This window comes from Adiantum capillus-veneris, chromosome 18 (assembly GCF_014529385.1).
Source record: "Adiantum capillus-veneris isolate H3 chromosome 18, ASM1452938v2, whole genome shotgun sequence".
In the NCBI taxonomy this organism is placed as follows: domain Eukaryota; kingdom Viridiplantae; phylum Streptophyta; class Polypodiopsida; order Polypodiales; family Pteridaceae; genus Adiantum; species Adiantum capillus-veneris.
The window spans coordinates 18,473,516-18,498,062 of NC_140948.1; the positions used below are offsets into that span (position 1 = coordinate 18,473,516).

The 24,547-nt window shown below is 47.5% G+C and overlaps 1 protein-coding gene across 2 annotated transcripts in view; it reads left to right on the plus strand.

Annotated features, from left to right (window-relative positions):
- The window catches only part of SRFR1 (Tetratricopeptide repeat (TPR)-like superfamily protein), a 122,393-nt gene that overhangs the window by 52,940 nt on the left and 44,906 nt on the right, over positions 1 to 24,547 (plus strand). For both annotated transcript variants that reach the window (XM_086488382.1, XM_086488380.1), the window contains exon 3: positions 7,591 to 7,958. In XM_086488382.1, the coding sequence (XP_086344508.1) occupies positions 7,591 to 7,958 (368 nt within the window). The remainder of the gene's footprint in view (positions 1 to 7,590; positions 7,959 to 24,547) is intronic.

Below are 24,547 nucleotides of genomic sequence, written 5' to 3' on the forward strand. Positions count from 1 at the left end.
CATAGCCACTCACCAGGATCCCACTGTACTCGTGCCAGTGGACAACACTCCCAAGCCCAAAGCCTCCAGTGTCCAGTCTCAAGAGATGCTGGGTCAGGGACTATGACGCAAGTCCTCCCACAGATGCCCACAACTCAAATCCTCTGGAAACAGCACTCTGCTACCTGCGGGGCCTCTACTGCAACTCGCTGTAATCGTCCCCCACCCTGGAGCTCAAAGAACAGGGCTGGGACAGTCTCTGAGCAGGCTCTGACTGAAATGAGAACCTCCAGTCGAGTGAAGGCTCCCATCCACCTGGGTGCTACTGGCTTGAGAGGCGTGAGCCACTCAGCTCGAACTGACTCTGAGATGTCCTGACACATGCTCTGTACCCCTCTCATGCCCTGCAGCTGGAGACCCTGCACCTCCTCTGACAAGCTTGTGAACTCTAGCCAGTCACCTAGAGAGCGCGCTGGACCTGCTGCCATGGGACCCCAAGAAACATGAGGCCGGCTCCCAACCAAGTGGCCTCTCTGAGTGCTAACCATGGGGTTCCAGACGAGGGGCTGTCGTAGGCGCTCCTCCGTGCACGTCGGCTGTCTTTGCTCCAAGCCACGCCGTAAGAGCTCCCAAGATCGAAGCAAACTCACAGCGAAGCGGTCCTCCAGTCTCCTGCTCAAACCAACTCGGCGCATCTCTGTAAAGATCTATCTGGTCGAAGGTTGCCAAGGGCCTCCTGACTGAGGCACCCTGGCACGAAGCCTCTGCAGCAAGAATTCCTTCCAGGGCTCCTCGCCTGGAAGAAGTCCTTTGACAACGAACTTCCCAAGAAGGGCTCTGCTCTACTGTGCTGGATCAATGATCCCAAGCCCTCCCTGAGAACAAGGAAGTGTGATGACCGACCAAGCCACCTTGGCTCGGGCAATCTGAGTGTCACGACCTGACCAAAGGAAGTTCCTGATCAGCCTCTCTACCTGACTGTTACAAGAACTCGAGAAGATCCAGCACGAAGTGATGTACCACATAGTCGCCAACAGCACCTGATTGGCAACTACTACTCTGCCAGCCAGCGAAAGGCGTGTTGAGCTCCAATGTAACAGCTTTCTCCTGATGGACAGGAGAAGCGGAGCAATCTGCTGCTCGGGGGACAAGTCCAGGCCAACCTGACAACCCAAGTATCGAACTGCAGTCCATGGGGGAATCCATCTAAAACCCTCTCCTAGCATGCAATCTGGCACGGGAGCACTGCCAACCGAGAAAGCCACTGTCTTTCTCCTGTTGATCAGTGCGCCCGATGCATAGCAGAAGGTCTCTAAAGCCTGCTCACATCTGTGAAGATTGGCCTCCTGGCCCTATAAGTACAAGGCTGACTCGTCGGCAAACTCAGTGTCCAGAAGCTCATCTCCCCGTATAGGGAGTGCTAAGCCCCTCAGACCAACTTGCTGTGACACCAAAAATCTGCTCATCGTCTCCGCATGGAACAAAAAGAGGAAGGGGGCAAGAGGAAAACCCTGTCTGACCGATCGTGTGAGCATGAAACGCTCACCTCTACCTCCTGCCAAAAGCACCTGACTGTGAGCCTGTCTGTAGAAAGCTGACACCCCTATGATCCAAGCATCAGAGAAGCCCATCCTGCGTAAAGTGCCCTCTAGAAAGTCCCAGTCAACTCTGTCGTATGCCTTCTCAAAATCGAGAAGAAGAAGCACAAGGTCCTCCCCACGGAGCCGTGCCAAGGCAGAAGCCTCCCAAAAAGTGAAGATGTTGTCAAGGATACTGCGTTCCTTGACAAAACCTGTCTGAGTCCCATGTATAAGGCTCTCCAAAAGTGGCTGAATCCTCAAACTCAGAGCCTTGGCAAGAATTTTGTAGGCTGAGTTGAGGATGGTGATGGGGCGCCAATTTCGAATCTCATCCAAGGAGCCACCTATGCCACCCTCCTTAGGAATGAGGTAAATCAGGCCCTCACTCATGCTATCAGGCATCACTCCTGTGTGCAAAATGTACTGAAAGGCACTGCAAAGATCAGGGCCAAGCAGGTCCCAGTACTCCAAGAAAAAGCTGGGAGTCAACCCATCCTCACCTGGACAGCTACCACGAGGAAGGGCCCTAAGAGCCGTGTGCATCTCCTCAAGCTGAAGTGGCAGCTCTAGCCTTTGGCGCATCTCCTCTGTCACAAGACAAGGCATCTGTGCCCAAACCTGCTCCCTCCATGCATCGTGCCGCTCTGACTGGGGCTCAGCCGACAGTAACTCACTGTAAAAGTCAGTAGCAACTGCATGCATATCCTCGGGCTCACAAACGACTGACCCATCAGGTCTCCTCAATTGATTGACCTTGGCATGCGAGTGCTGAGGTCCCACTGTCTCAAAGAAAGCACCTGTCACTCTGTCACCCACCTGAGTCCACTGAGATGCCTGTCGGTGAAAGGCAAACTCATGACGCCTCTCCTCTGTGCAAGCAAGCTCCTGTCAAGCCTGCTGTAACTGCTCCTCCAACCATGGACTGTCTGGATGCTGCTCCTGTATCCTCTGTAGTGAAGCAATGCCTCGTCTGAGGCGTTGCTTCTCCTCTCTCGCTGCAGCCCGTCGAGCCAAAGACTCCTGGAGAACAAAATGGCTAGGCTGAGCTAGGCCTGAGGCCACTCTGTCTGCAGGAAGAGCCTGGCTGTCCATGCCCTCTGTCCAGAGAGCCTCTACCCGCTCTCTGAGTGCTGAGTCCAACAAGACCCGCTCTGGGATGCGAAGCATCGTGCTCCCACTCCTCTGCCTGTCTGCCACTGTGAGGATCACGGGTGAATGGTCCGAGAAGGATGTCCCTGCCAGGATGCCCACTGATCCTCCCAAGTCACTGAAGTGATCACTAGTGTAGAAGCGATCTATCCGCGATACATTTACTCCTCCCACTTTGCGGTCCGATCTAGAGAAAGCAAGACTCTTTGGAGGCCTCACAAAGCCAGAGTGCTGCCATGTATCCGAGACCCTCAAAGTCAAACAAAACCTCTCCCAAGTTGCTAACTCCACTCCATGCACAGTAGCATGGTTGCCTCCAATCCTGTCAGAAGGGTCCTCCAACATGTTGAAGTCCCCTCCTACACACCAATGGTCAGCCTGTGGCAAAGACTCAACAATTTGCGACCAAAACTCTGCACGAGCACTCGTCGCATTGGGTGCATAGATGTTCAGGAAGCCCACAAGGCCACCCTGAACGTGCATAGTGATCCACTGGGCCCTACCTGGCACAATAATCCCTCTGCCCACAATGGCCTGCTGTAATGAGTCCGCAATAGTCATACATACCCTACCCTGGATACCTCCAGGTCCAAAAGCAGCTGACCAAAAGGTGTCATATCGTCCATGCAAAATCTGACCACAACGCCGAATGCAGCTCTCAGACAAATGGTGCTCCTGAAGCATGAGGAGATCAATCTCTCCACCCACAAGGCAGCGCTGAAGCTCCTGACGCAATCGGCCCCGCTGTCGCTGAAACTGGGGCCCACCTAGTCCCTGCACGTTCCATGAGACGATCCTCATGGGGAACGAGAGAGAACAGATGCTGCAGCAGCAGCAAGACGAGATATCTTCGAGGCTGGCTTGGATGGGGAGTAATCCGCATCCGAGCGTCCTCTATATAGGCGAGACTGCAGTGAGTGCCTAGCCCAAGCCCAGGTAGAGCGAGCCGTGCGTAAAGCAACCTTCTCTGTCTAGGAGTCCTCATGAATGTATACATAGCAAGGCAAACACTGCGTATCAGCAAAAAAGTACACCACAATGTGCCTACATCCTGCTGAGTCTGGGGGTGTCACCGCAAACTTGGCCAGTGGTCACAAAGTCTGCAGCAAATCTGTAACTCCAAGTTCACCCATGTGGTGAGAGAACTCGAGAACCTGTGTATGCAACCATCCCACCATTGAGTCGAGGGACCACTCTGTCTCGGTCCTACCACAGAGGGGGAAGGAGAAACCAACTGCCGAGTCCAAGGCCTTTGCCCCCCTAGCTGCGAGGAACAAAGCGTGGACCCTGAAGCAGGCTGCCTCGTGGTCTGCTGCGGAATCGCCGAGAAAGTGAGTGAACCCGTAGTCGAAGAAATCCCAGTGGCGTCGTAGGTTAATGCTCGTCAGACCACGGGGGATGGCTGTAAGGGAAGAAGTCTGAATCTGTAGAGGGGGTCGCAAGAAGGGTAGACCCTCTCTCGCTAGGCGACTCGTGGTAAAGGCGCTGCCAAGAGATCTCCTAGCCGCCGGCGAGGGACCAGTCTCCCGAGTCAACTGTGGAACTGGAGCAGGAGGGGGGGGAGAAGGAGTAGGGGGGGGCGGAGGGGAAGAGAAGCTGGGTGGGGCGGTAGAAGTAGATGGGCGAGGAGAGGAGTGGGCGGGAGTAGATGGCGGGGGGAGGATGAGGAGGAGGAGGGGAACTCTAAAGGTGGGGCAGCTGGCGAGGGTGAAGTGGAGGTGGAGGTTGGCGTAGGGGGCTCCTCCTGCTCAAGAGGGCCAAAACGGTTCCCCGTGGGAACCCACTGCTGCTGAGTAGGTACCTGCGGGCCACTCTGAGGGCCAGGCTGTCGCTGTGGCCCCTGGTGTCGACGGCCATGGGCCTGCTGCCACCTCTCCTCCGCTAGAGCCCCATGCTCGGAGGGTGGCTTTGAATCTGTGCGCTGCGCCGCTGGCTGTGGCTGCGGCCCAGCCTTGGCAGGCTGGGGCTGAGGCTGAGGTGTAGGTCGAGGCCTCCTCTGTGGACAGGCCTTCGCTAAGTGGCCCATCTGTCTACAAATGAAGCACTGGTTTGGGAGACCCGAGTACTCAACACTCTGTCTAAACCAACCCCCACTCACCCGAGGCAGAAGGATGGCCTTCGGGAGCGTGTGGGTATCTCTGACCAAAACTCGAACTGAGGGAATGCCAGTCGCCTTGGCAGCAACTGATGCCGCCGTGCGAGGTGACTCCAGGACAGTCCCGATGGCGGAGCCAATCTTGGAGAGAAGTGGTAGGTACTCCCTCCGTAAACCCGGAAAGCAAACTGAGATGGGGATGTCTGCCTCCTGTACTAGCACGTCCGAAGTCGGGTCAAAACCATGTCGCCGCTGTTGAAAATGTGCGCGTGATGCTCGGATGGCCAGTGGACTCATAGCAATGACCTTGGAAGCCATCTCGGAGGTCTCGAACTCGATCTGGTAGTACCCCCGTCCGAGAATCTGGACATCCAAGATCTTGCCCACCTCTGCGAGAAGGCGGGCCTGGAGAAGGTCTCGCAGCTCTCCTTTGCTAGGTCGGGTGCCGAGAACCTTGCAGATGACCGAAGTCGCCTGCAATCTCTCTACCTCTGTGACAAGGCTCGCTTGCTCTGTAGGCGATAGAGCAAGTCGAATGGTGGACTCAGCGGGGTCGGGCGAGGGGGCTTCTGGCGAGTCCCTCTGTGGTGAAGCTGGAGTCTCCATCTGTGTCTACTGCTGAGGCGTAAGAAGGTGGCGACGACGGGAGGGCGGTGCAATTCGGCGCGCCAACCACTGCTCCAAAGAAATGAAACAGGTGCCGAAGGTGTCGATTTGCAGAGAGTTGTCGATGCGGAGGAACCCCACGGGCGGGCTAGCGCGCCAAGGCCGAGGGGGGGGGGGGGGGGGTGCGTGTGCAACGGGCAGGTATGGATAAGGGTAGCGCGAGGGGGGGGCAGCGGGGGACTGAGGCGGCAGCTGGGCTGGGGGCGAGCGGGCGGGCAGGGATAAGGGCAGCGCGAGGGGGGGCAGCAGGGGACTGGGGGGGGGGGGGGGGGGGGGGGGGGGGGGGGGGGGGGGGGGACAGCAGCGGCAGCGGCAGCGGCAGCGCTGGGGGGAGGGTGGGAGCGATGGGGTTAGCACAGCAGCAGCGAGCGCGTCTGGGAGTGCTATGGTTCTTACTTTTTTCAAGTTTTAGTCAAGTAAGCTTCTTAAACTTATTTTTCTTATGCCTTTTCTAAAAGCATTTTAAAGTGATTAATGGTTTGTTTTATCTAGTTTTGTTTAGTAACAAATAAAGTGATTTAGTTTTTCTTTTTTCTGTTTTCTTGTGTCCCTTGCTTTTGTATTTTTGTGAGTGTTTTATCCGCTCTTAAAATTTGTATGTTAAGACTATTTTGACATTATGAAGGTATATTGTTAAGTCATCTAGCGGACATGCAAATCTTTTTTATTTTCTTTCAAGAGGTGACTTGTTGCTATTGAGCTTCATGGAGATATAAAGGGAGGGTGTGGATACCCCAACAACTATTGATCTTATACTCATGTGTCAATTTGATTTTATGTGTGTGTATTTGATTTACTTGTTTCATTTTGTCTTAAATAAAGATAAATATTTTGTTCCTTTTGTAATATTGGCTTTATTATGCTCAATTGTGTAGAGTTTCTTTTTGCCTCAACTTTGGTTTTCTTTTGTTACGAGCGTGATTTTTTTTTTGCTTTGTCATGGTTTGTTTGTTTGTTTTTTTGTTTTTTTGGGATAAAATTATAAAATAGATTGTATGTGTTTTAAATTCATAATTGTGTTACTTCAAAATCTTAAAAATGCAAATAACATCTTAATGTGGGTCCTTTGGATCAAGGGTTTCTTGTGTTGTTTCATGAAATATCTCTTGTGAGAGGAGAGGTTAAGTAGTGATTCTAGCAAGGGATCATCGGCGCTCGATTGCACGCTATTGTCGATGATCTTTTGAGTATACAAGCAGGCTTATTTAAGGACCTCATTGCTTTGCAACAGCCTTGCTATACAAATGAGGAGTGTGGTTAGCACCTATCTAGCCTTGGGATCTTTAGCCTTGAGGTGGCCGTTGATATGAAACATTGACCTTACAACAAAAATAAAAAACTCTTTTACTTCTTTTACAGCTTCAACCAATAAACTTAATGACTCTCAAGTATGTTCTTTCGACCCTTCTTTCTTTTCAGTAGCTAGAAGTAGTCATAATTTGTATCAGGAAAGGTTTAAGTTTTTATTTAGGTTTGATGTGAAGAATTTGCATGATTTTGGTGCTGATCTTATAAGTCGGGCTGTCTTTAAGAATGTCTTTGTCAGCACTCATTACACAAGTACTTCCATAAAAGATCTCAATTGTTTGACGCGTTCAAAAAAATCTTATGGTAGATCGTCCTTTAAGTCCGGTTCATACCTCTCAAGTTATTTATGTGATGTATATATTTTCATGATGGAGGGTGTGCGCAAGAGAGAGAGCTTCCCCCGCTGCTTCAAGCAGGGGCCCTATTTCAAGCGAGGCCTCTGCTTCAAGCAGCCTACCGCTTTGGCTTAAACTTTAACCTTACAAGGGATGGGTCTTAATCGTACGACTGAACCGCGCGCGCGCGAGAGAGAGAGAGAGAGAGAGAGAGAGAGAGAGAGAGAGAGAGAGAGAGAGAGAGAGAGAGAGAGAGAGAGAGAGAGAGAGAGAGAGAGAGAGAGATTACTATGCAAACTTGAACTCTTGAACAGATTTAAAATTAGATTTTGTCCTGTTAGCAATTTGTGTTTCTTTTACAGCATGTTAGCGATGAGATTCAATCTTCATAGTTAGGTCAATGATCCAGTTCTCCGTAGTTTTTCAAATAAGTGTGTCTATTCCGAGACCCTTGTTTAACACGAATCTGTCAATGCAGGTCATGCCCTGGTTGGATTAGGGAAGGACCAAGATGCGCTGCAGGTATGGAAAAAGGGGTATGAGACCGCAGTTGCAAATGCAGGAAGTGTTGAACTTTTGTTAGAGCTTCACATGCTGATGATGAGCATACACAAGGACAGTCCAATGACTAAAAGTGGAAAAGAGAATAATGCAGATATAGCTGTACCTGCAGTGAATAAATCTGCTTCTTGCTCACCGCCAAAAACACCTCCGAGGCAGCCCATGCGGTCAGAGGAACAACCAAAAGCTTCATCAAGAAGGGACAAGGATTATCAGAGTTTTAAAACAAAGCGAACAACACACGTAATTAGCCTAGATTTGAGGCTTTCCAGAGGAATAGGCATGGTAAGTTTTTGTTTTGTTTTTGTCAAAACAGTCTCTTACATCTAAAGAACTAGAGGCATTCCATCTTACGTCTCTTGTGAAGGTTTGTGAGGTACATGGCCAACTTGTGCGTCTTTATGCATAATATCATGTGTCTTCCAATTGACGTTTGTGTTTGTGTGTTTCCCATCGTATGCAGACCCAAGTATTGACAAGCTCTCATGCACAATTTAAAGACAGTGAGATACCTGCCTACTAACAAGACGGTATCCAAATGGGTTGAAGTATGCATTCTAGGGTTTCTGTTCGGTTACTGTTTCCCTTGCTGGCTACAATCCCTCCACAGTCTGTTCGTTTGTTTTGCTTCTTGTTCTTTTACACCACTTGCAAGGGCCTCTCTCTCTCTCTCTCTCTCTCTCTCTCTCAACATGCAGGGCAAGTGCAGCTACAGCAAGGCAACACTACCACATACTCACAATAAAGTATCCTACAAGCTGGTGTAATTAGTTTTTGAAAAGGTGAACGTACATGGATTGCGATCTCTCTCTCTCTCTCTCTCTCTCTCTCTCTCTCTCTCTCTCTCTCTCTCTCTCTCTCTCTCTGGCTTCTCTTGTGGCAAGCAAACTCTCCACATTTGGAACCACTAACACACGCCTCTCCACATTCGAGACGGAGATGAAAGAATGGAGGAAAGAGAAAGCAACGTTGCTCAAAGAGTGGATGAACGATAGAGAGGAATGGAATAATGAGAGAGACTTAATGAAGGAAGAGATGGATATATTCAAGACGAAGATCGCCTGCCTTCGAGACCGCCCATCATGTGAGCAAGGGGAGGTTGTCGAGGCGAACAAAGAAGCCATCGCAAAACGGAGGCCACCAAAGAAGGATGGGTGGAGGTAGTGAAGGGGATTATCAAGAAAGAGGTCAAGAAGGAGGCGGAGTAAGAGGCTGTAGTGGATGCAAGGACGACGAAATTCCTTCTCGTACACACTACCCTTGAGGAGGAGAAGATGCAACATACCCATCGACATAGCGGAGAAGAAAGACTTCACACCCGACATGGATGGTAGAGAACTATGGACCAAACTTGGGTACAATTTACAAAGAAGAAGGGCCACCCCCCTTCAACAAGATGTGGAGAGCTGGCAAAGACCTAATGAGAGAGAGGGCCCTCATCCTCAATTCTCCTCCGAAGAGGCAAGGAGAACTCCACCGCGCCCCCCCCAAATCTAGATGACGACCTCACACCAATACAAATAGAACATAGACAGGCATGCATGCCTAGTGTCACAAAGTGTTGACGTGTCTACCCGAGAGCCGAAACCCTGACTGCTGCTGAAAACCCTAATTCTGGAAATCCTAACCCTAAAACCTGCAAACCCTAAAATCTGCCAGAAACCCTAATCCTAACCTAGGGCAGCAAGGCTGAACCCGGAATTTCCGGAGAATCTGATGACGTGGCACCGTACGGCGGAATCCGCTTTTTGCGGCGCAATCTATGGCAGCTGCTTTTCTCCACGCAATTTGAGAGAGAAAGAGAGAGAGAATCTTTTGCTTTATTTTTTTGAAGCTCCATAGAGCTTGTGAGAGAGAAAGAAACACTGCTTTATTTTTAAGCTTTTGGGGCTCCGTTTTTGGCAACCCTTGTAAAATAAATATGTGGTCTAGGCTCCCACTCTGAAAAGCATCTGGACGCAGAGTCTGAGAGTGAGACCCGAACCACTCTTGTACTTTGAACACTGATTAATACAAAAAGAAATACCGAAAGGGGCGCCAGTCTTTGGGGCCAATATCTCTAGGCACGGAACTCCACCGGGCCAATGCAAATCTATTGTGAACTGTTTTGAAGTGGTTATTTGGTGCTGTCGTGATTGATTCTTGACTTGGAGTGTCCAAGTCTGTTACAGTGGTAACAGAGTACGGCCGATTTCTCTTCTACGGGAAATGTGATCCCATTTTTTTTTTCCGCGGCACCTATGGCTTCACACAAGGATCAGTCGACTCCCTCTGCATCCGGAGATGCGGGCAGGGATCACAACGAAGATTCCGGCAGAGAGTATGGCCCGCCTCGGCCTACTCAGGCGGAGCAACGAGAGATGAAGCGTCGTCAATTGATCCGTGATGTAGCAAAGTTGATGCTCAATTTTGCGAAGGACCCAAAATTGGCAAAATATATGAGCGAGACTTCTTTTCAGGAAGTGCACGAGCAGTGGCAGGAAACCACAACACCACCCCCGAAACCCGCTCTCAAGAAACCTTCTGCTCACAAGACATATTCAGAGAAGGAATTAGAAGAGGTGGTTGATGCACGGATTGTTCAGCTTTTTGGCGCGCAGAACAAAGCTAAAAAGCACGGCGAAAAGCAGAAGAAAGGCACCGACTTCCCGGGTTATTTGGGTCGTCAGTCGACATTTGATAAGGCAAAGAAACAGAAGAAGCGTGTTCGATTTGAAGGAGTACCCAGTTCTTCTTCTTTTTCTGCTTCTGATAGTTCTTCTAGCTCTTCAGATTCGAGCGAAGAAGACAGAAAAGGCAAAAAGCGAGCAAGAAACAACGCTTCGGAAAGGGCAAGAAAAAGGCAAACAAGTCTAAATCTCGCCCAGTGAGTGACAATTCTACAAAGGACTCGTCTACAGACAGTTCAGACTCTGATGACGGCAACTTTTATGCGAACAAGAAGAATTTTTATAAAGCCAACCAGTATGACTTTCTGGAAGATAAAAGCAAGAAAGTCCGAGAGTTTAAGGAAGGTGGACAGTCGATCAAATTTGACACTTTTTTACGATATAAAGATGCTTCGAAGGCTTTGTCTTTTATACAGCAGTTTGACATCGCTTTCGCGGGAGGACGCTACTCAGAGCACTTCAAGATTCGAAGAGCTGCCTCTTACTTTAAGGGGAATGCTCGAACTTGGTGGTCCACTCTTCTTTTAAACAGACTGCGCCAGTGAAATGACTGAAATTTAAGAAGCTTTTTATTTCTTCTTTGTTGACTCAAGAATATGAACGCGATATACGAGTTGCTTGGAACCATCTTTGGATGACCAAGAGAGATACAGTGGACGCTTACTGCGAGAGATTCTGGAGCTCTTTTCTACCCGCCTCTTCATTCAAGAAGATCTCGTTCAGAGAACAGATTGAGCGGTTTACCTTGGGTCTACCTACAGAGATCCGAGATCATTGCTTGGAACAGAAGTCAACTTCTATTCAGGAGTTGATGAGTCATGCGAAGCGGGGTTTTGCCATTTACTTTGGCAGTCTGACCTACCCCACCGATGAGGTCATGACACAACGAGCCGAACAGACTTCAGCGAATGAAAGTAGAAAGAGAAAGAGCAACCCAGAAAGGAAGGATGCACGACCCAAGCTTTACTCCTCAGGAGAGAGCTCGCTTCATCGGAGAGGAGAAGTGCTTTGGATGCGGGGAACATGGACATATCTCTGCGAAGTGCCCTAAAAAGGCACAGAAAGAACAGAATGACAAGGACAACAAAAGGCTTGAGAGTTCAAGAGCAGCTGAGGAACGTGGAAGAAAAGGCAAGATGAAAACAGGACTGGTTCCAGATTGTGTGGGTACCGATCCCAACACCATGGACGAGAGTACAAAACTTTGCCGAGCTTGTGGCAAAGTGAAAGACAAAGAGGCCGTGATCTTCTTTGATGGAGGAGCAAAGGCCAACTTCATTTCACCGGAATTGGCGGTGCGGCTCGAGATCACTCCCGATCGGATGAGACCACTTGCGGAGGCAGTTCTAGCGGCACCCAGCAGGGACGTAGCCCTTACACGTATCATTGGCAAACTTCGGTTGCATTGTCAGTGGTATTTGGGGCATGAGGACTTTTACATAATGCCTTTGGAAGGTTGTGATGTTCTCTTAGGGATTCCGTGGTACCACAAGAACAAAATGCTGTGGTCGATTATCGGGCGAGGAAAGCGACATTGACTACAGAGAAGGGCAGAACCATTGTACTTGATATTAAACTGAAGGGCTTCAGCCATTTCTAAATTAATGAAATCCAGTCTGTTTGTTTACTCGATCTTTATGAAAGAATTGAGCGATAAGGATAGGACAAATATGTCTAAACTTGATAAAGAACGTTAAGATTTTCCTCCACTCTCACGCCGATTGCTTCTCAGAGGGCCTACCAGGCGAGTTACCACCTGCTCGTTCTGAAGATCATACCATTGATCTGATACGTGGAAGCACACCACCGAATTGGCCACCTTACCTTGTGAGCCGAGCACAGAATGAAGAGATTATGAACCAAGTGAAAGACCTCTTGGAAAAGGGTCTTGTCCAGCCTAGTACTTCACTGTATTGCTCTCCAGTGTTGTTGGTTTTGAAGAAAGACGGATCTTGGAGAATGTGCATCGATTATAGAGCTCTCAACAAAATCACCATCAAGAACAAATTTTTGATTCCTAGGATCGATGATATACTCGACAGATTACAAGGATCCTCGTGCTTTAGCAGGATTGATTTGAAGAGTGGATGTCATTAGATCAGAATCGCACTGGGAGACGTCTACAAGACAGCTTTTCGGATGACTTTTGGGTTATTTGAGTTTTTGGTGATGCCTTTTGGCTTAACCAATGCTCGTGCGACATTTAACCGGATGATGGACAGGATTTTTCGAGAGTACAGGCTATTTATTGGCACTTTCTTTGACGATATCATTGTTTTCTCCAAGAATGAGGCAGAACACAAAGATCATCTGCTTCAGGTCTTTCAGGCATTAGGCGATCACAAGCTAGTGATTAATGCAAAGAAAAGTGAATCTTTCCTTCCAGAGATACACTTTTTGGGACACACTGTCTTAGCAGCAGGAGTGCAAATGGATCCGGCCAAGATAGAGACTCTGCGATTGGCCCGATTTGAAGAATGTGCATGAAGTTAGAAGCTTCTTGGGACTGTGTTCGCACTACAGGCGGTTCATTCGAAAGTTTGCAGAGGTTGCTTCCCCTTTGCATATCTTGACATAGAAAGGAGTCCCGGGACCCACAGAGGTGACTGCCTTTCAGACTTTGAAAGAGAAATTGACTACGGGACTGGTTTTGACTTTGCCTGACTTGCAGAAGTCATTTGAAGTATATTGTGATGCTTGTGGTTGTAGTCTGGGTGCGGTCTTAATGCAAGAAGGCCATGTCATTGCTTACGAGAGCCGATTGTTCTCAAGGCCGGAAATGACAGCACAGATTTATGAGAAAGAGCTTTTGGCGGTTATCCATGCTCTTACTTAGTGGCGGCATTACCTTCTCGGAGCAGATTTTATTGTCTTTACAGACCATCAGAGTTTGTGCTACTTCTTGTCACAGAAGCAGCTTTCGGAGAAGCAGATGCGGTGGGCGAACATCTTGTCACAGTTTCACTTCGAGATTGTTCATGTGCAGGGACAGAAGAATGTGGTGGCAGATGTTTTGTCTCGGAAGCCGTTGGTTCTGGCTATTTCCGCGGTACATCATAGGAGCTGCGAGGATATGGTCGACCAGTATGCCACAGATACAGATTTTGTAAACGTTTTCACACCGATACGGGATGGGGAGACATTAGCGGGATATTCCATTCAGGATGGCTACTTGATGAGAAAAACCATGTTGTGCGTTACACAGCCGTTGAGGAAAAAGGTTATGACTGAATGCCACTGTCCACCTTTTACGGGTCACCGCGGCATTGCTACCACCATGAAAGGAGTAGAGAGATACTTCTTTTGGCCGAGACTCAAGAAGGATGTGGAAGAGTTTGTGCGCAGTTGCTTAGTATGCCAGAAGTCAAGTTTGACAGGCCCCTAGGAAAGTATTGCAATAGATTTCATTTTTGATCTCCCGAGAACACAGAGTGGTCACGACTGTATTTAGACTGTTATTGATAGATTTAGCAAACAGGCTCATTTCATTCCAGTGAAGAAAATAGTCAAGCCGGATCACTTAGCGAGACTGTTTGTGGCCCAGATTTTCAGATTACATGGCATGCCTGAGACGATTGTCTTCGATAGAGACCCTAGATTTACGGGTTTGTATTGGAAGGCAATTTGGGAGAACATTGGCACTCGGTTGCAGTTTTCATCATCGTTCCACCCGCAGACTGACGGGCAATCTGAGATTGCCAATTCAGTGGTTCTAGATTTATTGAAGTCTTATATCTCGGATCAGAAGGCTCAATGGGAAAAGTATCTACCTTTGGTGGAATTTTCCTACAATAACACGATACACTCTTCGACGGGGAAGGTGCCATTTCAGATTGTTGAAGGTGCTGCGAAGGTTCCACCCTTCCTAAGCACGAAAGATAAGATTTCTAAAGCGGATGAATATACGCGAGACTTGGATACGGCTTTTGCCAAAGTTCGTGACGCTTTGCATAATCTCAAGAACGACAAAAAAAGGCAGCGGATCACCATCGTCGCAACTTGAAATTGAAGGAGGATGATTGGGTGCTCTTACGTTTTGAGAAGGCATGCCTGAAAAAGAAAAAGGGAAAGGAGAGGCTTTTTCCAAAGCTTAGTATGCGATACTACAGACCTTTCCAGATCTCTGAAAAGATAAATGATGTCTCCCTCCAACTAAAACTGCATGATACTTGGAGGATTCACAATGCATTTCATGCGAGTCTCTTGAAACCTTTTAAAGGTGATGTGCCTGATGATGGGGAGCCTGATGAGCAACCCGATGTGGACGAAAACGAGGAGATCCTTCTTCCTGAACAGATTTTGGCACATAAGCATACGAAGAATAAAGGTAAAGTCCGAAGGCGGTTCTTGGTTAAGTTCAAGAACTATCCTGCATTGGATGCGAAGTGGATGGAGGAGGAGGAGGACCTGGCAGATACTTGTCAGATTGTGAAACTTTACCTCGAGGCTTTTGGTTTATCATAGTCTACTCCAAATGGAACCCAGAATTCAGCTTGGCCGGAGATCTGATGCAATGGGATGCACAAGAGGGGAGTTACTCCGCTCCTTTGTCAACAGATGCCTTGATTGATACTAGAGTCATTGACGTCTCTTTGAGCTTCAGGGATACTGAAAGCTGACAATATTCTGCTGTATGACTTTATGAAATGGAATTCGTGATTATGATGCTGATTTGTTCACTTCTTTTAAGTGCAGGAACTGATAGACGAAATGACTGTAGCATTTTGGTCTGATTGATCTCGAATAGACATGGTTGCAATAGGGGTTAGTCAATCGGACATGGATGAGGTCCCGATTGGATCTAGATGCGATTGCTAGCTACATTGCTGATAAATCATGGTCTAAGATCCGAATGAATGTTGAATGTCATGTGATGTCCTGTGATGTCTAGTGATGTCCTGTGATGTCGTGTGATGTGACTGTCGATTGGTACATGTGCTAGATGTGTGTTCCTAGTACGTACGTACTAACAGTCAGTGTTTGCTAAGACGGCTTATGCCCTCTATTTGTTTGGTAGGCGTAATCGAGGGCGATTACAATTCTTTCAAGAGGGGGGTATGTCACAAAGTGATGACGTGTCTACCCGAGAGCCAAAACCCTAACTACTGCTGAAAACCCTAATTCTGGAAACACTAACCCTAAAACGTGCAAACCCTAAAATTTGCCAAAAACCCTAATCCTAACCCTAACCCTAACCCGGGGGCAGCAAAGCTGAACTCGGAATTTGTAGAGAATCTGATGACGTGGCACCGTACGACAGAATCCGCTTTTTGCGGCGCAATCTACGGTAAGTGCTTTTCTCCACGCAATTTGAGAGAGAGAGAGAGAGAGAGAGAGAGAGAGAGAGAGAGAGAGAGAGAGAGAGAGAGAGAGAGAGAGAGAGAGAGAGAGAGAGAGAGAGAGAGAGAGAGAGAGAGAGAGAGAGAGAGAGAGAGAGAGAATCTTTTGCTTTATTTTTTTCGAAGCTCCATAGAGCTTGTGAGAGAGAAAGAAACTCCGCTTTATTTTTAAGCTTTTGGGTCTCTGCTTTTGGCAACCCTTGTAAAATAAATGTGGTTTGGGCTCCCACTTTGAAAAGCATCTGGACGCAGAGTCTGAGAGTGAGACCCGAACCACTCTTGTACTTTGAACACTGATTAATACAAAAAGAAATACCGATAGGGGCGCCGGTCTTTGGGGCCAATATCTCTAGGCACGGAACTCCGCCAGGCCACTGCAAATCTATTGTGAACTGTGGACTGTTTTGAAGTGGTTATTTGGTGCTGTCGTGATTGATTCTTGACTTGGAGTGTCCAAGTCTGTTACACCTAGGGTGCTCAAAGCACGTGAAGAAGGCATCATACCGCAATGGCCATGTCATCACGCCAGAGTACTTCTCGAGGGTTTGGAGGAGTGGCCGTTCTCTTCTCTTCAGACACGAGTGGTAAGAGTAGGGTACGAATGTAGCATGAGATCCAAAGGCCCGTTTCATTTGGATCGGCTAAGAGATTACACGAGGAGATTATACACATCGCCGTATGTTACTTTGCACCCATAGGCTCCATATTTTCTACCATTGCAGAAGGAAGGTGGAGGAGGGGAGTCACCATACACATGTTTGATGGAGGGGAATCGGGATTATGGAGTACTTTACACTCGGGGAAGTTTTTCTCACGGGGGACTTCAATTCCCGGACATGTAGCGAGGAGTGTGAGACATATGCTTTCGAGGACCAAGAAATACTACATACTATAAAGGAGGAGGATCTTGTCACCAGGAGGTGTATTTTTCCTGTTGCCTTCCGTAAATAAGTACTATATATTTTTATTTTTTTTATGTTTACTTGTTTTCCCCAGAACCCTTGAAAAGGTGCAAGTGGACATTGCATAGCCAGTGTGAAACGGTTGCGGCCGAATAGGTTTCTCACAGCGGGAGTCTGGGTCGGTTAGTCTGGGACTGGTCGGGCCAATTAACACTGAATTCTGATGAGTATGGAAGCCTGTGGGCGCCAAATAAAGTCTGGGCCACTCGGAAAGTCACTTGTAACTTTATAAGTCAGTGGGAACTAGAGAATTAACTCAAGAGGGGCAAACTGGACACATGGCGGCTCCAGGCAGTTTTGCCACTTCCAGCATGAAGAGGGGGCGCCCAATTTGAGAGAGGAGGCTGATTTTTGATCATAAGTGAGCTACAGTGTGTGTGTGAGTAGTGGGTGTAGGTCTACAGCTTTAATGGAAAGCTTGCCTTCTCCTCTATCTCATGTAGCGCGATGATTTGCTCTCGTGCATCTCTCTCTCCCCTTTGGCACATATGGTAATGCCCCACTAGTTGGGCTACTCAGTTGAACATGTACAGCTCTGGGGGTTTATGTGCGTTTGCCAAGGCAAGAGCCTTCTGAAAGGAACCGGATTAGCTAATTGCTAATCCCCCACAGGTACGCACAGTTCCATCGCGAAAGATTGCGAGTTTGGAGAGTTTTCTCGTGTGAAAACTCGTCCGATTCACAGGGGAACTGTCCCATTGCGTGTGGGAGCCCTTGGGACACGCGTAGGCGTGTTCGCTCCGCTAAAAACGATCCGAAACAGCGAATTACAGCCTGCTGTGTTTTTCTGCAGGTTTAGGGTTTCGCACCTAAACTGCAAGGGAACACCGGGGGAGCCTCGTGAGAGCCTTGGGATGCGTGTACAGGCTTTTGGGCACCCGGCAGTGAAAAACAGGGAATTACAGCCCGCTGAAATTCTGTGACAGCTCACCAGAAAGCTTCCAGATAGCGAGGGAATCCGTCCTAGACAGGTGCTTTTGACCTACAGGGGTTTTTGCGTCGTTATGCTGCCAAAATCAGGTTGAAAACCTGCGTTTTCAACCCTCGCCAGGTTTGGACAGCTTTGTGAAAGTTTGTGCGAAGTGGTCGGATCGTCTACCTTAATTTGAATAAAGAAATACTGAAAGGGGCGCCAGTCTTTGGGGCCTGCAGGGTGTCGGTCTCGTGTGCGCAGTGACATTCTAGTCGCTGGACGCAACTGTGTTCTCTTCCCTTCTCAGTGCTCTGTGTAAAGTTAACAAGTAATTGAAATAGTACCGCCCTCTACGTTGTACAGGCCGGTTATATGGTTCCATCGACGGGATGGTCACTTTTTCTTCAAAAAGTGCAGCGTGGATTGTTGTGGGTGAAAGCAACACAGAGCTTGTTGTTATGGCAGAGAAGAGAGACCAAGTACCTGAAGAGGGATCTTCCTCACATGGCACAGAGAAAGTTCCTTCAACTCTTCAAGAAGAGGACATGTTGTTTAGAACTGAACTGCGTTGCTGCATGGACATGTTTCAGCAGTTGGCTAACAACCCAAGGATGCAGGAGTTCTTACAGGCTCCGACACAGGGTTTTCAGCCTCCTACACAGGGCACGACTGAGCCGTTGCAGGAAACGGAGATTTCCAATGCGCAGAGGACTCATGATGCTCGAGGGAAAGCCTATGTGGTTGAGCAACTAGTGGTGTCCAATGATCCAAAGCAACTTGCTTTAGCTGGACAGGAACCGTTTGTGAATGGTCAAGGGAGTAATGAACACGCTATGCGTCAGACCCTTCCATTACCTAATACTTATCCTGGTTATTTTGGAGGTGGTTCAGTGTTTCAAGCTATGGCTGGACCTTCCACAGGTTATATGTCAGGGAATGTGTTCGGGACAATGCAAACAGGCATGGGTAACCCTATGTACGCGAACATGGGTGTCCAACTAGGTTTTGAGGGTGCCTATGGCCAGTTTCGAGTGCCTGGAACACAATTTGGTATGGCTGGTTTTTCGCAGCCATACGTACAAAATGCAGATATGACAGGTAAAACAGTTGATGCGAGTGTTGGAATGAACAATCATGGAGCACCACTGTTACAGGCACCTGTTTATGATAATGTGGCTCCTTTGAGTCAGCTTAAGGATTACAAGGAAGGTGGGCAGGGAGTGAAGTTTGAAACTTTTAGAGGAACTGAGGATCAATTGAAGGCTTTGACCTTCATACAGCAGTTCGATGCAGCTTATGCTGGAGGAAACTTCACGGAATCTTCAAAGATACGCAAGGCTGCCACTTTCTTGAAAGGGAATGCGCTTCAATGGTGGACTGCATTGTTGAATCAGGGTCAAGCCCCAACAACGTGGGTCCAATTCAAACAGCTTTTTGCGCCTGCATGGTTGACGAACACTTTTGAAGTGGATGTGATGACAGAATGGCACGAGTTGAATGCTAAACAGTGTGCGAACTTGGAAGAGTACAATAAAAAGTTTTGGGCCGCACTGTTGCCAGTCACCTCTTACAGGTTTGTGCCATTGTCAGAACAGATTGAGAAGTACTGTTGCGGATTGTCCAAGAAAATGAGGGACTATTGCACAAAGACTACTGTCATGAATATGTTTCAGTTGATAGAGAATGCAAGAGTGGCCAGCAATCTGTCGAAGGGAGATTCCGATGGATTTAATAGCCACAAGAAAGGGTCCCAGGGCAAACAGTTTTCAGCCAAGGGCAATGTTGCAGCAAAGCCTTCTGAGCCTCCCACAAAGAAGCCCTCCACTGAAGAAGGTGATACGTCCAAGAAGCAGTCTAAGTCTTCTTCGGGACGAGGACAAGGACAAAAGAGGCATTTTTCTGGCAAAACTTTTGAAGAACGGAAAGCTCTTAGGGAGGCCAAGAAATGCTACATTTGTGAACAGGAAGGACATTTTGCAAATGAATGCCCACAGAAGAAGTCATAGGATAAGGATGACAAGTCAGACCATAAAGGGAAGAAGCCAAAGCCAAGTGCAGGACTTGTTCCAGATTTGGTTGGAGACCAGCCAAACACAGATGCTACGGAGCTGTGCAGAGCTTGGGGCAAAGTTAGAGACCAGACAGTGCTGGTTTTCTTTGATCCAGGAGCCCGTGCAAATTTCATATCACCAGAATTGGCATAAAAGTTGGGCATTCGTGCAGAGGAGATGGGTATGACAGGGGAAGCAGGTTTGGCATGCCCAGGTCATTCAGAGCCCGTTACTCCCATTTTGGGAAAGCTTCGTCTGCACATTCAGAGTTATGTGGATGCGGAAGAATTTCATATTATGCCACTTGAGGGCTGTGATGTGTTACTGGGTATCCCATGGTGTTACAAGCTGCATGCTATGGTAGATACTTACAACAAAAAGATTACCCTTGTACATAGAGGAAAGACTCATGTCCTTGATGTAAAGCTTAAAGGCGAGTCTGTTCCAGTTGTTTCTACTTCTGCTATTTCATCTGTAATAAAGAATCATCTTTCTGCATACTTGATCTTTGCAAAAGAAGTACCTCAAGTTGTATCTAATTTGTCTACCTTAGATAAAGACAGGTTTTTGAGTGGTTTCAGTGATTGTTTTTGGGACTCTTTGCCAGGGGAGTTACCTCCTGAGAGACCTGAGGATCATACCATAGATCTTGTGCCAGGTTCTAGTCCACCGAATAGACCACCATACAGGGTTAGTGCAACCCAGCAGAAAGAGATTATGAGTCAGGTCAACGAGCTATTAGAGAAGGGGCTGATTCAGCCCAGTTCATCCCCTTTTTGTTCGCCTGTACTCTTAGTGCAGAAGAAGGATGGTTCATGTTCATGGCGCATGTGCATTGACTATGGTGCCTTGAATAAGAATACCATCAAGAACAGGTTCCCCATACCGAGGATAGATGACATTCTTGATCGGCTTGAGGGAGTGTCATTGTTTACAAGAATAGACCTAAAGAGTGGGTACCATCAGATACGCATTAGGCCAGAAGATGTCCATAAGACTGCGTTCAGGACAATATTTGGTCTCTATGAGTTTCTTGTTATGCCATTTGGTCTCACAAATGCTCCTGCCACGTTTAATAGAATGATGGACATAATTTTTAGACCACATAGAAACTTCGTGGGTACCTTCTTTGACGACATGATTGTCTATTCGAAGTCTGAAGAGGAGCAATAGGGATCACTTGACTGCAGTTTTCAATGAGTTACGTAAGAACAAACTACTCATTAATGCGAAGAAGAGTGAATTCTTTTTGCAAGAGATTCACTTCCTTGGGCACATTGTTTCAAAGGATGGGGTACGCATGGATCCCGCTAAAGTGGAAGCAATTAGGTCATGGCCAGACTTAAGTCCGTACACGACATTCGAAGCTTTCTAGGCTTATGTTCTTACTACAGGAGGTCTATCCGAAATTTTGCTGAGATTGCTTCTCCACTCCATGCACTACAAGGAAAAGGAGTTACTTTCAAGTGGACAACTAAGGAAATTTTAGCGTTCAAACACTTGAAAGAGAAGTTGACTTCAGATCCGGTAATCATTTTGCCAGATCTTTCAAAACCTTTTGTGGTTCAGTGTGATGCGTGTGGCCATAGTCTTGGTGCAGTTCTAATGCAGAATGGCCGAGTAGTCGCATATGAGAGCAGAATTCTTTTGAAGACTGAAAGGAACTTGCAAGTCTATGAAAAAGAATTGTTGGCAGTAATTCATGCTCTCACTAGTTGGAAACACTATTTGCTAGGGGCTGATTTTGTTGTCCAAACGGATCATCAAACCTTGCGATATTTTCTCACACAGACGAAGTTGTCTGAGAAGCACATGCGATGGGCAAACATCTTGTCAATGTTCCATTTTCAGATTGTGCATGTGCAAGGGAAAAAGAACGTGGTGGCTGATGCGTTGTCACGAAAGCCCCAAATTTCAGCAGTGTCAATTCCGTACCATTGTGAACTAGACGAAATGAAGACACAATATGCTGAAGATTCAGATTTTGCAAGGATCTATGACCAGCTTGTTGATGGGCAACTATATGCTTTTGAATGACTTTCTCATGATGCATGGAAAGTTATGCGTTACTAAACAGTTACGGCCAAAGATTTTGATGGAAAGTCATGCTCCACCTTATGCCGGGCATCGTGGAATTGATGCGACAGTGAAAGGGGTTGAGGCATTCTTCTATTGGCCAGCTTTGCGTCAAGATGTTGACACATTTGTAAGATTATGCTTAGTATGCCAAAAAGTCAAATTTAATAGACAAAAGCAACTGGGATTGTTGCAGCCATTGCCGATCCCAGATAGGCCATGGGAAAGCATAGCAATGGACTTTATCTTTGATCTTCCAAGGACGCAAATAGGCAATGATGGGATTTGGACTATCATTTGTAGGTTCAGTAAGCAGGCCCATTTCATTCTTGTGAGGAAGAAGATAAAGCCAGAACACATGGTCAAGATATTCATGAGCAATATCTTTAAATATCATGAGATGCCTCAGTCAATTGTCAGTGACAGGGATCCACGTATGACGAGTCTTTTGTGGAAGGCATTGTTTGAGAACATGGGCACTACGCTAAAGTTCTCTTCTTCGTTTCATCCGCAAACTGATGGACAGTCAGAAGAGGCAAATTCTACTGTTCTGGACCTGCTCAAATGTTATGTGTCAGAGCACAAGGCAACTTGGGAACACCGTCTTCCATTGGTTGAATATGCTTACAATAACACTGTGCATACGTCAACAGGTAAGGCACCATTTGAGATAGTGGAAGGAGGGAAGAAAGTCCCGCCCATTTTGCAGACTAAGGACAAGATTTTTGAGGCAGACAAGTATGTGCAAGATATGGATGAAACATACAGGAAGATAAAGATTGCTCTTGAGAAGACTCAGGCTAAGCAAAAGAAAGCTGCTGATCGTCACCGTCGTGAACTTGTATTTTCACTTGGTGATTGGGTGCTTTTGCGCTTTGAAAAGGCCAGGTTAAGGAAAAGGAAAGGCAAGGAACGCTTGTTTCCTAAGCTCAGTATGTGATATTATGGTCCTTTTCAGATTTCAGAAAAGATCAGCGATGTAGCTTACAGGTTAAAGCTACCAGAAGGCTGGAAAATACATAATGCTTTTCATGTCAGCCTTCTAAGACCCTTTGTTGGTGATGTGCCAGAGAATATGCTTGATGAGGAACAACCCGAAGTGGAAGAATTGGATGAAATCCTTGTTCCTGAACAGATATTGGCACATTAAGAAAGAAAGGTTAGAGGAAAGGTTGCAAGACGCTATTTGGTGAAGTTCAAGAACTATCCATCGTTGGATGCCAAATGGATGGAAGAGTCTGAATTGGTTGATTCACCTCAGCTATTGCAATTGTATCTTGAAGCCTTTCCGATGGAACCCACAGTGACTTGATGTAGACTTTTTGGAGCAAGGCAAGAGCATGGTTCATGATGCTCAAGAGAGTGGTTAAGCAATTGTATCTACTCTTTCCATACAGAATTTAGCTAGAGAAGTTTGTGCTTGAGAGTACGCTAGAAGACTTCTATGCTTGATATATGTGTCGTAGCCAGGTTGGTGGGATTGTTTAATCGTCCAACGCTACATTTCCGGAAGCATGTATATCTTGGATTCCCATCATAGAATATATGTGATATCAGGAGATACCGCATGTATTATTGGCATGCAAGCGAGGTCGCTTGCAGTATTTCAAGGGTCGGGTGTGTCACCAGGAGGTGTATTTTTCCTGTTGCCTTCCGTAAATAAGTACTAGATATTTTTATTTATTTTATTTTTACTTGTTTTCCCCAGAACCCTTGAAAAGGTGCAAGTGGACATTGCATGGCCAGTGTGAAATGGCTGCGGCCGAATAGGTTTCTCACAGCGGGAGTCTGGGTCGGTCAAACTGGGGCTGGTCGGGCCAGTTAGCACTAAATTCTTATGAGTATGGAAGCCTGTGTGCGCCAAATGAAGTCTGGGCCACTCAGAAAGTCACTTATAACTTTGTAAGTCAGTGGGAACTAGAGAATTAACTCAAAAGGGGCAAACTGGACACATGGCGGTTCCAGGCAGTTTTGCCACTTCCAGATGAAGAGGGGGCGCTCAATTTGAGAGAGGAGGCTGATTTTTGATCATAAGTGAGCTACAGCGTGTGTGTGAGTAGTGGGTGCAGGTCTACAGCTTTAATGGAAAGCTTGCCTTCTCCTCTGTCTCATGTAGCGCGATGATTTGCTCTCATGCATCTCTCTCTCCCCTTTGGCACATATGGTAATGCTCCACTAGTTGGGCTACTCAGTTGAACATGTACAGTTCTGGGGGTTTATGTGCGTTTGCCAAGGCAAGAGCCTTCTGAACAGGAACCGGATTAGCTAATTGCTAATCCCCCACAGGTACGCACAGTTCCATCGCGAAAGATTGCGAGTTTGGAGAGTTTTCTCGCGTGAAAACTTGTCCAATTCACAGGGGAACTGTCCCATTGCGTGCGGGAGCCCTTGGGACACGCGTAGGCGTGTTCGCTCCGCTCAAAACGGTCCGAAACAGCGAATTACAGCCTACTGTGTTTTTCTGCAGGTTTAGGGTTTCGCACCTAAACTGCAAGGGAACACCGGGGGAGCCTCGTGAGAGCCTTGGGATGCGTGTACAGGCTTTTGGGCACCCGGCAATGAAAAACAGCGAATTACAGCCCGCTGAAATTCTGTGACAGCTCACCAGAAAGCTTCCAGATAGCGAGGGAATCCGTCCTAGACAGGTACTTTCGATCTACAGGGGTTTTTGCGCCGTTATGCTGCCAAAATCAGGTCGAAAACCTGCGTTTTCAGCCCTCGCCAGGTTTGGACAGCTTTGTGAAAGCTTGTGCGAAGTGGTCGGATCGTCTACCTTAATTTGAATAAAGAAATACCGAAAGGGGCGCCAGTCTTTGGGGCCTACAGGGTGTCGGTCTCGTGTGCGCAGTGACGTTCTATTCGCT